The sequence below is a fragment of the Taudactylus pleione genome, unplaced genomic scaffold, assembly GCF_031769625.1.
Source record: "Taudactylus pleione unplaced genomic scaffold, aTauple2 ptg000366l, whole genome shotgun sequence".
Classification (NCBI taxonomy): domain Eukaryota; kingdom Metazoa; phylum Chordata; class Amphibia; order Anura; family Myobatrachidae; genus Taudactylus; species Taudactylus pleione.
Genome location: NW_028284767.1, coordinates 10,878,391 through 10,893,901, shown reverse-complemented (window position 1 = coordinate 10,893,901; position 15,511 = coordinate 10,878,391). Strand labels below are relative to the sequence as shown.

Below are 15,511 nucleotides of genomic sequence, written 5' to 3'. Positions count from 1 at the left end.
TGTATATGGGCCTTTAGGGAAATTATACAAATTAGTAAATTTAGTATGTTTACAATTTCTGTCTAATCACCTTGGGGTCATATAACAGGGGACCTTTTTTGCAGGACTAAATAGCTAAGATCTTCTAGTGTGTTGTCTTAGATCCTGGCCTGGAGACCAAGGTGTATATTTACTAAAGTGCAGGTTTTTAGAAGTGGAGATCTTGTCTATAGCAATCAATCAGATTCTAGCTATTCTTCTAGAAGGTGCTAGATAACTAAGTAAAATGTGATTGGTTGCTACGGACTACATCTCCAATTCTGCACTTTAGTAAATATACCCCCAAGAACCTGTCAGTCTTTTCTGCTTTCTTGTAAAATGTCTGGTTTAACCACTTTATATATTTAGGGGTCTGCTCGGAGATTCAGTTACATCTGAACACTGCTAAGTAGACTTAGGGCTAAATTTACTATGCTGCGGTTTTGGTGTCATATAGAAATCGCCAGAAATCGCTGTCAATTGACGGCGGTTTCTATTTCTAACTGACAGCATTTGCTAAAGGAAGGTTTTGATGTCTAAACTGAAACTCCCGTCAATCCCCGGCGATTTCTAATTGATAACCTGCCGTGGTGTGTTCTATTTGGCAGTGGTTTCTATTCTATGTCACTGTGGTCTCTGTTGAAACCACAGAAGATTAGAATCTATTCTATTCATATTCATTTAATAGTGCTTTTATAGAAAGAACATTCACCTGACATCATAGAAACAGACCAATATGAAATAGAAGCTATTCTATTGATAGTCATTCATTTGTACTACTCTATTTGTTATAGAAAGCAGCTAACTATTTTTATCATAGAAGCAGATGACAGTGGATTAGACGCTATTATATTCCTGTTCATTTAATGGTGCTTTTGCAGAAATAGTATTCACCTGACATCATAAAAAACAGACAGCTGGCTCCTCTCACTTTGTGAGTCTGAGCAGAGGGCTTGATTCAGAGCCGGACGCTATTTGCCTTTGCTCGTTCAGAAAAAGGGGCCGGCTATTTAAATTGAGCGCTCGCTCTTTGCGGTCTGTTGACGCCTCTATGTCTGAGCGAGCAAACGAAACATGCGCTCGCTATTTTGTAAAGACGCCCCCTGGCCGCTCGCATCCTACGTCATCTCCACTATTTATTAGATTAATCGAGTACATCGAAAGGCATCTGAACTGCTCGCAGTGCTTGTGGTAGGATTTTCCTACCGCAATCATGCGAACAGTTCAGGCTAAGAAACAACCAAGTGACGTGGTCGATGACGCTGCTTTGTTATAATTATGCACACCCTTAAAACGCCCGTTTTGACCTTTTGGCACGCCTGCGTTCAGATCACCACTCCCCGTTTTCAAGCACCTTCCCCTGTTACCACCCACAAACGCCTCATCCTGTCACTCAAATTAGCAGGCCCTCGCTATTTTGCGAGCGCTCGATTTCCGACCGCAATGACTGGTTGGCGCATGCGCATTACGACCCATACGCATGCGCAGATGTGCGAACATCGCTCGGAGCGAACGAGCGGCCGCTTACGAGCGGCTCTGAATCAGGCCCAGAGTGTAAGTGGAGAAGGAGAAAGTTGTAGGAAAGTATAAGGAGAGATATAAGGCTCTATTTATTAACATTATTTTTACTAAAATAATGTGGAAAAGGGAGTTTTCACACCCTTTTCACATTATTTTTGTATCACCTACATTTACTAAAGGGCAATTGGAGTAGAATTCATAAAATTCCACTCCAACCCCTAAGTATCACTTATTTTTAGTAAGCAGATCGCATTTCCCATAATTGTAATGGGAAATGTGATCTGGCCAAGGTTACTAAAAATAAAATGTGATAAAATACCGGGGAAAGCCCTGTGATAATAACGCCACCTGGAGGTGGCGTTATCCAGGGTTTCCCCCAGTTATCGGACTCCTGCTCTGCTCTAACGTTCAGAGCAGAGCCCAGAGCCGGCCCCAGTAATCAGCTGTGTGGTCTAAACAGACCACATGCTGATTCACAGTAAAGAAAAAAAAAAGTTAATAAAACCAACTTACCTGAGTCCAGGGACCGGAGTTCGGGGCTCCGGTGATGTCCTCCCTCCGGTCAGCTGGTCTCCCATGCTGCACTGGGGCCCGGTCGTCACCTGACAGTGTCCCAGTGCAGTATGGGATGTCAGCTGACCGGAGCGACAGAGGACATCACCGGAGGCCCTATAACTGCAGGTAAGTGTAATTAAGGGATGTTGGGTCTACTATCACGGGGAGCGGGGCTTAGCGGCGGGACTTGGCGACAGGGGGGGTAGCAGCAGCGGCCGGTCGGCGCATGTGCGGGGTACTTGTCATGGTATTTTTGGCGAAAATACCGTGATAAGTGTGCGGAGGGGATTCGCAGGGACAGAGCTTTCTCGCAAGCTCTGTTGCTGCAAGGGATTTGTAGTAAATCCCTGTGATATTGCCTGAATTCGCAATGCGAATTCAGTCGGTAATATCACACTATAATCTGCATTACAAATGTGGATTGTAGTAAATAGAGCCCATAAATTGATTACTAATTGTGATTTTTTTTTTATAAGTTGGTTTGTTTCTTGGGGCTCTATTTATTAACATTATTTTTACTAAAATAAAGTGAAAAAGTTACTACGGGGCAATTGGAGTAGAATTCGTAAAATTCTACTCCAAGCCCTAATTATCACTTATTTTTAGTAAGCAGATCGCATTTCCCATAACTGTAATGGGAAATGTGATCTGGCCAAAGTTACTAAAAATAAATTGTGAAAAAATACCGGGGGAAGCCCTGTGATAATAATGCCACCTGGAGGTGGCGTTATCCAGGGCCTCCCCTGGTTACCGGACTCCTGCTCTGCTCTAACGGGCAGAGCAGAGCCTGGAGCCGGCCCCAGTGATCAGCTATGTGGTCTAAACAGACCACACACTGATCACTGCTAAAAAAAAATAGTAAAAAAACAAACAAACAACTTACCTGAGTCCAGGGACCGGTGATCGGGGCTCCCGTGATGTCCTCCCTCCGGTCAGCTGGTCTCCCAGCCTGCACTGGTGCCCGGTCGTCACCTGACTGAGTCCCAGTGCAGTATGGGATGTCAGCTGACCGGAGCCACAGAGGACATCACCGGAGCACCGATGACTGCAGGTAAGTGTAATTAAGGGAGGAGGCGTCGCGGGAGATCACGGGGGCGGGGCTTAGCACCGGGGGCGGGCTTAGCAATGGTCGGTCGGCACTTGTCACTGTATTTTTTGCGAAAATACCGTGAGAAGTGTGCGGAGGGGATTCGCAGGGACAGAGCTTTATCGCAAGCTCTGTCCCTGCAAGGGATTTGTAGTAAATCCCTGTGATATTGCCTGAATTCACAATGCGAATTCAGTCGGTAATATCACACTACAATCTGCATTACAAATGTGGATTGTAGTAAATAGAGCCCTTGGTCTGTATTTGTCAATTTCACCTGTGTTTTCCATATAGTGATTTTTTTTAAAGTCCTGTGTGTGATTTTTTTCTGTGTGTGAGTGCAGTGTGATGGTGTGTTTGTGTTTTTTATTTTGTTTTATATGTTTATTTGTTTTTGTAGTATATCTGTTAAAGACTAGTCATGTCTAGTGAGAAACATCATAATCTAGACCATTTGGATGATATTCCTGTAAAAAATTGCTATTAAAATCAATTAATTTACCTGCGGTTTCAGCAAACACGCCTGTCTAAGGATAGTCAATTTTTTCGGCAAGGTTTGCTGCCAGTTTTATGGTGTTTTTGAAAACCCTTGATTGATAAATCAGGGGTTTCTATTCTATTCTATCCTTTCTATGGTCTAAAATATTGATGGTGCTTTGGTATTCAATTCTGTTCTATTTTGTTCTAAAGTGTGCTTTGACGGCGGTTTAGCAGAGGTTTCGGCATTAGTAAATCTGCGGATAGCAAAACTGCCTCCAAACCGCCGGGGTTTAGAACCCGCCACTTAGTAAATTTTGTCCTTAAGCTTGTTGTTTACTTTTCCTGTGAGCCGAGGACATGTCGATCAGCTGGCCCTAAGCACCAGTTTCTCAGTCTCCACTGAGGAAGTCACAAGAGTGCTCACTGAGGGCCTGATTCAGACCCGCTCGCAAGCAGGTCGATGGTGGCCCAGTGCGCATGCGCACGACGGAGACGGCTCCGTCGTGCGCATGCGCGAGACCCGTATAGCGACGGGCAAACCGTCGCTCCGGGTCTCGTACCAAAGGGGGCGTGCTGTCGATGTTGAGTGACAGCACGCCCCCTTTGGTGGGCGGGCCGGGGGAGTGGCTGCCCAAACGGAGGCGTTCCCATGTGAACGCCTCCATTTGGGGCCGGCCCCACTGACATGACGAGTGATGTCAGTGGGAGAGATTTTGGCTCTTTGCCGCAAGCCCGAGAGATTTCGGCTCTCAATGAGACCCTACCACAAGGGTCTCGTTGCAAGCCCGATGGTCGCGATGGTCTTGACCATCGCGACCATCTTCCTGGCCGCTCGCTATAGCTGTGAGTGGTCACCCACAGCTTTGCGAGCGGCCAGGTGGCCGTTCTAAAAAACAAGGCGGCCGGCCCTGATTCAGAGCGAGCGGCTCTGATTCAGGGCCTGAGTTCAAAGTAGTAAAAAGTGTGTGGAAATTGCATACTATGGATAGTATCATGGAGGATCATTTAGAGGTAAAGGAGCAGGAAGCAAAGCTAATTATATCTACCAATGTTGGAACATGGTCAGACCACATGGGATGAATCAGTACCACTTGTAAATTCATATTGAGGCAGTGACTGTGCAGAATGATGTCAATCCTAGGGAAGGAGCTATGGACAGTTGAGTAAAATGTATATTCTCTAGTTAAGGACTCCATAATTCTCCATGTCTCATATAGAAGTTGTAGTCTAAGGTGTGCCATTGCTTTTCATATTTCTGTGTAACAGTCTAAAAGAGCTCAGTAACACCTGCATGTTTTGCTATTTCAGTGGTAAACCTGCACTTTCCGGCATTGCTGCTATTACAGACATAGTTTATACCAGCAGGAAGCAGCAAGTCACAGCAGCCACCAAATACCTGCCAGCCAGGATCAGCGGTCCGTGATTGAGCTTGTCACTCAACTTAATCCACAGCAGTCGCTCTGAATATTCTATGCAAGTGTAATTTGGATTTTTGGGCAGTAGGCCTGTGCACATTAAGTGCACATTTAGTCAGTGGGGGGCTGTCTGGTCCCCACTGTAAAACCCTAATTTGCGGCTGTGGACCAGTGTCTCCCTTTTACTGTCTATCTTTTTTCTGGGTGGACAGTGGGCCTTGCACTCCAGTGCAAGGTCGAGTCTTCATCTGGTGTGTGAGTATACATAGGTGAAACTTGAGATCTGAGGCCAAAAGTGCCAGTGATGATCTTCACTTAAACCCGAATCCCTATTTCCATTGGGAGCACTTCTCGATTCGGTAGGGCGTGTCACTGACTTGAGGAGGGATGGCCCTCATCCTGTCTTTCTCCTAGGACTCCTGGAAAGAATCTGTGTCAGTCTGCGTACCAGGACCATCTGTTGACCATCGGCCGGGAGATGAGAGGGTTTGACGCAAGGTGAACCACAGGACTGCAGGCAACACCACTCACTTCATGCCCTTACAATGTGGCTGAAGCTCAACTGATTGTTATTATTTTGTACGATTTTCCACATTTTGATAAATTACTTGAATGAACTTGCTGCAAATGACATAACAGAGAAGTGGTAACTAGATGGTTAACGTCCCTACCTCTACTTACTTTGGTACTACAAATGCTACCAATTCCCTCAATAGTAGACAAGCTGGGCACAGAAGCAGTTCTCCAAAGCTGTGCAATGGCCGCTTTCTTGGCTACAAGAATGTGGCCCATAATATACCTATCACCAGATGACATATCACCAGGATAATAATGAAAAAGGGCAAGCAATGGATCAGGAGATACCGACACCGCAGGGACTTATCTAATCAAGGCAAAAACTGCCACACAGATGCGAGGAGCGGACAATCTCAAAATACATGGACAATCCCCACCACCACCACCACCACCTGTCCACAATATCTGTTACAATATTTAGATATAAAGGACCACATTTTATGTTGTTTGTCTGGGGTGAGGTGAGGGGTGATATATGTATCACTTTATAGAACATTTTAAATTTTTTATAAAGCTGGACACCTGAAAGCAAGTGCGGAATATGATTGCCCATGTATCCTCAGTCAATGTCTGAGAGAAATCATCTTCCCATTTTAGTTGGGTAGATAGTTTCCCTTCTTACTATCAAGCAGTTGTAAACAGTACCACCAAGTGATGCCACCTCTGTGATTAGTAGAAGTGAACTTTGCCAAGACATACATGGGAAAGACAGGCTTTCTAAGTATCGGAGGAGAAATACTCTGTAGCCAATGCCACAGTTATATTTATTATAGAAATCCAAAACAAGGATGGCATAGACAGACTGTAAATGGTAGAAAGGACGCAAACCGTTATGGGACATCTTTCCCCAAAGTGGATAAGCCATTTCCAGTCCAAGTATTAAACTGTAAGTCATGTATCAAATGAGCTATCCCTGCCAATGAGAGGGCTGGAGAAGGTAACTGTATGTCCTCTGGGGATTTCACTAACATATGCCATGCTACTATGGTAGCCAACACCGCCATAGACGAGGTAAAATCGGTAGGTCTGCTAGATACAGGGAGCCATAACAGGTTGTGGAGGTAACTGCAAAGCAATCTCAAGCCTGACTCAACAAACATGCTATGTGATACCTCACTAGGGAGGGGAATACCAACTCTCCCTCCAACCTAGGTAGGGGCATGGTACTTCTAGCAAGCCTACGTTTGCTGCATTTCCACACTTATTTAGAGATCACGGAGTAAAACTTATTGCACATGTTATTAGGTAGCTTTTTAGAGATGGTGCAAAATAAATATAATATTGGTATCAGGACCATTTTAATCACAGAGAGACTGCCTAGCCACAAGACTTCTTAGAACATCCAGTCCTTTGTGAGGTTCTCAAACATCCTAGGAAGGTGATCATAATTACAGGCAAGTAGTTCACATAAAGAGATACCCCCAAATAGCTAAGACTGTGTTTGCCAGACATATTTATAAGTATTCCGGAGGTTGGATACAAATTGGGGGGCTATATATAGAAAGTTAGTGAAATTGTGCCTGTTTTAGAGGTGACTCATCTAGGCTCAGAGCGAGAAGGTGCATGTGAGGTTACAGAGGATGACTGACTGTGTTGGCCCCGGCTTTTGCATAAGGCATTCTAGTCCATGAAATAGCAACAGTAGGACCATTGCTGGCAAATAAAGGCCATGCTCCTCTGAGCATTTCCTTGCCACTGATTGTGGTGTATAGCATGTTTTTTGTCAGTAAATTTTCCCTTCATAGTTAGAAGTGATGTTTTTCTTTAAGATTGTGAAACACTGTTTCATTTTGAGGTGCCCTTTTTAAACTTTCTTTCTCTTTGGTCTCCTTTAGTAGATGTTGAAGAAGTACTGAAGACGTACTGTCATGGCAGCACTACTAATGGGTTGCTCTTGCTCTTCTATCGATCCATGATCAATTTTATTTTTTAAACCAGGACAGGAGTAAAGCTACCACCACACCAAGCGAACGTACAATGAGGGTGTCACACTCCAGACTCAAAAAACGACCTTTTTACCTCTCCGGTGTCTGTCCCAGCTAGCGCTGAGGTCCACTCGCACTGTGCATCACTCCCGGATAGCACAGAGGTTTGCTAGCGCTGCACATCACTCCTGGCTGGTTCTGAGGTCTGTCTGTGCTGTACCTGCCGAGTCCGCTCACGGTTCTGTCTCTGAGTGTGGAGATGGTTCCCCGCAGCCCCTTGCTCACAGCATGTCTCAGCATGATGATACACAGGCTGCGACTCCTCCACAGAGCACAGCATCCAATCTCTGGGGATCCTCCCCTATAAATTCCATTTCCTGACTGGCTCCCATTGCCAGTACCACGTCGCTTCTGCTGAAGTTACAGCTCTGTGCTGAGCTCCCAGGTACTATGTATCTGAACAGTTCCAGTCCGTGTCATCCCAGTTCGAAGTCTGGTTAACACAAGTCTCCAATTCCATCTAGTTCTCCAGTCTGTTTTTTTCTACTGAGAATTGCTTCTACCTTCCTCCATCGGTTCCAGACGATATCTCCAAACTTCGGTCCCATCTGATATCTCCAAACTTCGGTCCCATCTGATATTTTCAACAATCAGTCCCATCCGATATCTCCAAACATAGGTCTCATCCGATATCGCCAAACATCGGTCCCATTCAATATCTCCAAACATCGGTCCCATCCCCTCTCTCCAAACATCGGTCTCAAACCAAACCTACTCTTCTATTCAGCATCATCGGTCTCAAACCGACCCTACTCATCAATTCAGCATCATTGATCTCAAACCGATCCTGCTCATCAATCCAGCATCATTGGTTCCAATACCATTCTACTCAGTACCATCAACTCTAATTCTATTCTATTCAGATCATCCTCAGGTCTTGGAGGTAGTGCAGATAGATAGTAGTGAGTATGGATGGGTCAGGGGTTAGTGCAGATAGGTAGTGGTGAGTATGCAGGGGTCAGGAGGCTAATGCATATAGGTAGTGGGGAATCAGTATGTGTTACCACCGGTTCAAACCCCGACAGCGGAAGCCCGGCGCAGGGGGGGGGGGAAGATCCCGAAGCTACAAAAGTTAAGTACTAACTAACCCTAGTCTGCCTCCTAACCCTAACCCTCCTTTAGGGGTGCCTAACCCTCCTTTAGGGGTGCCTAACCCTAACCTCCCCCCTAAGTGTCTAACCCTAACCCCCCTAAGTGCCTAAACCTAACCCCGCAGCCTAACCCTAAGTCTCCCGGGGGGGTGCCTAACCCTAACCCCCCTTTCCCTAGCCTAACCCTAAGTCCCCCCGGGAGCCCCTAACCTAATCCAGTCATTAGTGCCTTGTCGGGATTGACAGTCGGGAAGCCGGCGGTCGGCATTGCGACCTTCGGCTTCCTGACTGCATCCCAGTAGTGGTGAGTATGGAGGGGTCTTGGAGGTAGTGCAGATAGGTAGTGGTGAGTATGGAGGGATCAGGGGGTAATGCAGATAGGTAGCAGTGAGTATGAATAGGTCAGGGGGTAGTGCAGAATGGTAGTCGTGAGTATGGATGGGTCAGGGGGTAGTGCAGATAGGTAGTGGTGAGTATTTTCCATGGTTAGGAGGGTAGTGGAGATAGGTAGTAGTGAGTATGGAGGGGTCAGGGGTAGTGCAGATAGGTAGTGGTGAGTATGCAGGGGTCAGGAGGGTAGTGGAGATAGGTAGTCGTGAGTATGGAGGGGTCGGGGTAGTGCAGAATGGTAGTGGTGAGTATGGAGGGGTCAGTGGGTAGTGCAGAGTGGTAGTGGTGAGTATGAAGGGGTCGGGTATAGTGCAGATAGGTAGTGGTGAGTATGGAGGGGTTCGGGGGGTAGTGCAGATAGGTAGTGGTGAGTATTTTCCATGGTTAGGAGGGTAGTGGAGATAGGTAGTGGTGAGTATGGATGGATCAGGGGGTAGTGGAGATAGGTAGTGGTGAGTATGGAGGGGTCAGTGGGTAGTGCAGAGTGGTAGTGGTGAGTATGAAGGGGTCGGGTATAGTGCAGATAGGTAGTGGTGAGTATGGAGGGATCAGGGGGTAGTGCAGATAGGTAGTGGTGAGTATGAAGGGGTCAGTGGGTAGTGCAGATAGGTAGTGGTGAGTATTTTCCATGGTTAGGAGGGTAGTGGAGATAGGTAGTGGTGAGTATGGATGGATCAGGGGGTAGTGGAGATAGGTAGTGGTGAGTATGGAGGGGTCAGTGGGTAGTGCAGAGTGGTAGTGGTGAGTATGAAGGGGTCGGGTATAGTGCAGATAGGTAGTGGTGAGTATGGAGGGGTCAGGGGGGAGTGCAGATAGGTAGTGGCGAGTATGGATGGATCAGGGGGTAGTGCAGGTAGGTAGTGGTGAGTATGGAGGTGTCAGGGAGGTAGTGCAGATAGGTAATGGTATGGACGGGTCAGGGGGGTAGTGCAGATGTTGAGTATGGATAGGTCAGGAGGGTAGTGCAGATAGGTAGTGGTTTGTATGCAAGGGTCAGGAGAGTAATGGAGATAGGTAGTGGCGAGTACGGAGGGATCAAGGAGGTAGTGGTAAGTATGGAGGGGTCAGGGAGTAGTAGTGAGCCTCTCAGTAACCTTTGCAATACTGTTCAGTTGTGTCTAAATGAGACCACTACACATGTACTAACATTATGCCACACTGTAGTGCCCCCCACATTATGCCACAGTGTAGTGCATCTACATTATACCACAGTATAGTGCCCCCCACATTATGTCACACTGTAATGCCCACATTATGCCACCTGTAGAGCCCCTACATTATGCTACCTGTAGAGCCCACACATTATACCACCTGTAGTGCCCACACATTATACCACCTGTAGGTACCCCCACATGCCACCTGTAGAGCCCACACATTATGCCACACTGTAGTCCCCACACATGCCACCTGTAGAGCCCCCACATTATGCCACCTGTAGTGCCCACACATGCCACCTGTAGTGCCCTCACATTATACCACCTGTAGGCAGTTCCCACACATTATCCCACCTGTAGTGCCCCCACATTATGCCACCTGTAGAGCCCCCACATCAGAGCAGTAGGGAGTATGGTGCGGCCGGGGACCTCCGCACAGGGCGGAATCCTCCAGGGTAACTGGCCACACACTTCCCGGCTCCAGAGGTCTGCAGGAAGAGACCTCCTGCAGTGGTGCGCTGCGCACCAAGAACGCCAGTGAAGGTTCCCGCCTACCCTCCACCCCCTGGATGGAATGGTAAGCGCTCAGGGGGAGGAGAAAGAGGGGCGGCAGTGCTGCAAAGGGCGCTCTGCCATCCAGATACGGCACTGCCCCGCATTATGCCATCTGTAGTGCCCACACAGTGTACTCACCAGCAGCATACTAAGGCAGCAGTCACAGCCTCACAATGATTCATACCCATGAGGCTGCACTGCTGCTGGGTCAGAGGAGCATGTGATGGGCTCCTCCAGTCAGAGCTCAGCACATGCTCCTCTGACCCCACTGCAGAGACTACTGGGAGTTATTAGCCAGTAGTGCACTGCAGTGTCTGACTGCACTGTGCTCCAGTCCCCTGTGTGTGGCTGCCGGCTGGTTCAGTCACAGCCTTGATGACTGCCAAGCAAGCAACTGCACCTGCCATAGTAAAGGCGCTGTAGGCCATGCCCCCACTTTGGCCGGCGTAGGACTGCGTGTGCTAGTGTTGGGGCCCCCTTTGTGTGTGGGGGCCCCGGGACAACCGCCCTTGTCGCCCCATCCCTTAATCCGGCCCTGACCTTAATACCTCATAGTCTTGTGTATACATCGGTAATATCAAACCACATCGGCCCCTCACGCACAATTACAGTAGCTCTGACCTGTCGTAGAAATTGCAAATCTCGTCGCACGCGGTGAGTACTCAAGCTGCGTAGGCAATCGCAGTGGGTAATCTATGCACGCCCATGCAACGGTGTTCCAACGGACAGGCATGCATGCGTTTCTGCAACCACTCCCCCGTCACCACCCCCAAACGCTCACGGCCTGTCACTCACTCTGCGATGGATTCCTGTCTACGTGTGTAATTGCTGTGTGATTGCTGTGCACGCACAGTGCGGTGCATAAGCATGCACAATAGCTAACAATCGCTTAATCTGAGTACACGTTTGCGATCCGTGCTGAATCATGCCCATAATTTGCATTTAACCAGCTTTAATAGGCGTCATGACTGACATATAGAGGACCAGCGATCACAGTAAGCCATTAGATGCGGCAGTAGGGCCATCCTGCCTGAGCTGAATGTTTTTATTTTAGAGCATTGGAGCAAGTCTGGTGGAGCAGCAGAAGAACCCAGCACTGCCCTGGACATATATGTACATATTGGTCTCTTTATGCACTGGATAGTGTATTATTATCCAGTATTCATAATTAACCCTATTGATGGTCTATAGTAGTGCACCCCTAACAGTGCATGTTTTCCAGATCTCCTAGTTGGTGCACAGGTGTATTTATTACTGGCTGACATATGTTAAAAGATCCACAGGTGGTGCTGATATTTTCATTTGTGATACTGAGAAGAACATGCAGCACTAGAAACATTTTGTGATATCACTATTTCTATTGTTGGACGATCAGATAACTATAACGTATCCTGTATGTGTTGGATGATCGTTATCGAATATCCAACACATGCATGTTTGGCACCTACAACTATAACGACCCACGATAACAGTCTAACCTGGTCAATATCAACCAGGTATGCCTGCTTGCACGGACGATGGTCGATAACGGTCATACGTGCCCGCACATTGACCATCGTTTGGTCATCTGCAGGGGCCAGAAGCTGTCAGATGTTTACGATAGGATCGTTATCTGAACGTGTGTACGCACCATTACAATACACCAAGCCCTAGTGGGGATTTCATCCCAATTGGTTGGCCCCATCTGCAATTATTTTTTGGAGCAAATGGTGATTGCGGGGGAAGTACCTCCCAACTCTTACCCTCCTCTCTCAGAACAGGAGACTGTGGAAATAAGAACTGTCCTGCCAAAATCTGGATGGCTGGTAGGTATGTTCATGTATTTTGTTACTTTGCAGGATACATTTTGGTTAAAAATCATAGGAGGAGATGTATCAAAGCTTGGCGGGAAATAAAGTGGAGAGAGATAAAGTACCAACCAATCAGCTTCTAACTGTCATTTCACATGTTGTTTTTGAAAAATTACAGGAGCTGATTGGTTGGTACTTTTTGTCTCTCCACTTTATCTCTCACCAAACTTTGTTACATTTCCCTCATAATAAAAAGAAAATCAACAAATAAGCAAATGAAAAATAAAATACTAAACTCAGCCCAGGACCAAAATTTGAGAGGCCACTGTCTATGAAGGTGCCCACACACATACCGACTTTTCATCCAATTTGGCCGATTTCGACGAATCGTGACGACAGATCATGTAAAAAATGGCCCAATCGTGAGTTTCTACACTTGATCACGATGCCGATGCGCGTCCCCGCTCGTCATACATCGCATCTTCAGATCTGCCGTGCTGTAGGGCAGATTAGCCAATCTGGGATACAATGCACTGGCTGCACGATAGATCTTAAGTCAGATTTGTCTTTTTTAACTCCAAATCGTGACCACGACTGCCTGGGGAGAGTTCAGGGAGAGTTCAGGGGAAATCGTGTACATTGGCTGATTGGGAGCAAGTCGGTATGTGTGTGGGCACCTTTACTCTCATTGGAACTAGACCATACTTGTCTACTTTTGAAAAAGCATTTCAGGGAGATTGTGAAAGGAACACCTATAAGTGCGATGGTAAAGTGGACATGTACTGCTACATCTGACAGGCGTGCCATAAAATTACCTTACATCCAAGAGTAAATGAGCCCCAAAGCAGATAATAAAATCTACATGTACTGTGTTTTACAAGTGCATCCATATAAGTGACCCCGAGAAACCTTATATGAAAATGCATGTAGCCATAGGGATCACTGTGCCTTATAACCCATGCAGAAAAGTGGCAGTGATTATACCATTTGAAAGTATATATCTCTGATTTCTTTTGTTCTCCCAAATACAGCTACATAATGAGGGTAAGGTGCAATCAGGGAGATTGCTATACTCTTCAGGGAGTCAGGGAGATTGTTACTATTTCAGGGAGTCTCCCTGACAATCAGGATAAGTTGGAAAGTATGAACTAGACTTCTCTGTGTAAGTACCAGGGACGTACAGTCAGGGTAGGCAGAACCTCTCCTGTCATACTCCCTCCCCTATCATACTCCCTGTCATGCTCCATAGCTGAGATATAAAAACTGTGTTTTTATACATGTGTGCCTCCCCAGCCATTGACCTCACCGCACGTCACTGGTATGGTAAGTACTCTATAGTCACCATATGAAGAAAGTAACAGGAAGTGAGAAGAAGGGGGCAATAAATTGCAAAACTAATTAAACAAAACACAGTTGTGCCAGGGGAAATACTAGTAGTTTGAGAAATACATACTGTAAAATAATATGCCATGCAAATATTTATTTTTATTTATATAGGTAAATATTCCCAAACAAGTTATAAAATGGAGTTTTTCATAGAAACTGTCAATTTATTGGATACACAAATATACTGTTAGTACAGTGACTATCCTGCTTCTCATTAGCCTGCTTCTATGACAATCAGCATTCTTGTATCTCTGGTTCCTGCAGTTTTCTTATCATGTCCCTCAACATGCTGTTACAGAGAGCAGCATATGGGTTTAGGAGAACCAATTGCTGTTTGGCAAAGTCACTGCCTAGATTGGCTGCTCGCTGAAGGTCGTTTCTAGCGGCCTCATTGTCTCCTGTTAGGCGCAGAATTAGTCCTCGTTGCACCAGAGCCTGGCGGCCTGCAACCCCTTTCCCTCTGCTCAGTTCCACTGCACGGTTCAGGTCTTGCAGGGCACCTGGTAATGAAAGAAGAACCAGTTGTTTTAAAGCCATTCACCATTGTTTGCTAAATTATTACGATTTATTTTATAAACCTTTTTTTAATACAAATTTGACAGCACGAATGGATCAATATAAAGGGGCCTATTCATCATCACTTAATTGTCACAAAATGCACATTTTCACCTGCAATTGTGAAAATGAAGTATTCGGGCCATTCATTAAGAAGGTAGAGCAGGAGATATCACAGATATCTCCTACTTACCTTCTGTTTGCAGAATGGCCCGCTGTCCTCATACACTAGTATGGGGACAGAATTAATCATGCTCTGAAATATTATATTTTCGGAGCTTGACTGCGGGGAATTCGCCATCTACCCCCGCTTGTGGATCGCTACCTGCTCTTCCCTATGGGAAGGTGGTCCGGGTTGCGAGAAGGGATCCTTTCGGATCCCTCTGCCCCTGTCCGGCTCCTTCTGCCAGACGTCGGGGCTCTTGTGCGCATGCGTGACCTGTAGGTCGCACATGCGCACCGCTGTCACTGCTCCAGCAGGACAAGGAAAAGATTCACTGCTCCGAAAAGGAGCAGTGAAGCCACTAGCGGTGGCAGCTGATTTCACATAAGCTGCCACCGCGCCGGAGCAATGATGAATTGCTCTGGTTGCCGCGGCGAGTTAGAGTGTTAATTATTGGGGTCCATTCGGACCCAGATAATTAACATCATGAATAGGCCCCAAAGTCACAATCCTAAAATTGTCTCTTATTTATGCCAATATGTACAGATGATAACGGCAATTTATATGCATACTTATAAATCAAGATCTCCGCAGCTGGCTGGTTCTTTTACTGTAGTAAATAATAATGTTGATACTAGGGATGTGCAGGCTCGGATAGGTTCGTATTTTCCCACCAAGTTCGTATTTTACCCGCCAAAAATCGGGTCCCAGAAAGAGGCAAAACGTCATCTTTCATGGGACGTACAGTCCCATGCAGGGATCATACGGAAAGTTGATCCCTGCAAGAGAA

The 15,511-nt window shown here is 46.5% G+C and overlaps 1 protein-coding gene across 1 annotated transcript in view; it reads right to left on the bottom strand.

Annotated features, from left to right (window-relative positions):
- Positions 1-14,082: 14,082 nt before the first annotated feature.
- The window catches only part of TTC36 (tetratricopeptide repeat domain 36), a 30,981-nt gene continuing 29,552 nt past the window's right edge, over positions 14,083-15,511 (bottom strand). The window contains exon 3 of the mRNA XM_088444497.1: positions 14,083-14,503. Within this exon, the coding sequence (XP_088300623.1) occupies positions 14,238-14,503 (266 nt within the window). The 3' untranslated portion in view covers positions 14,083-14,237. The remainder of the gene's footprint in view (positions 14,504-15,511) is intronic.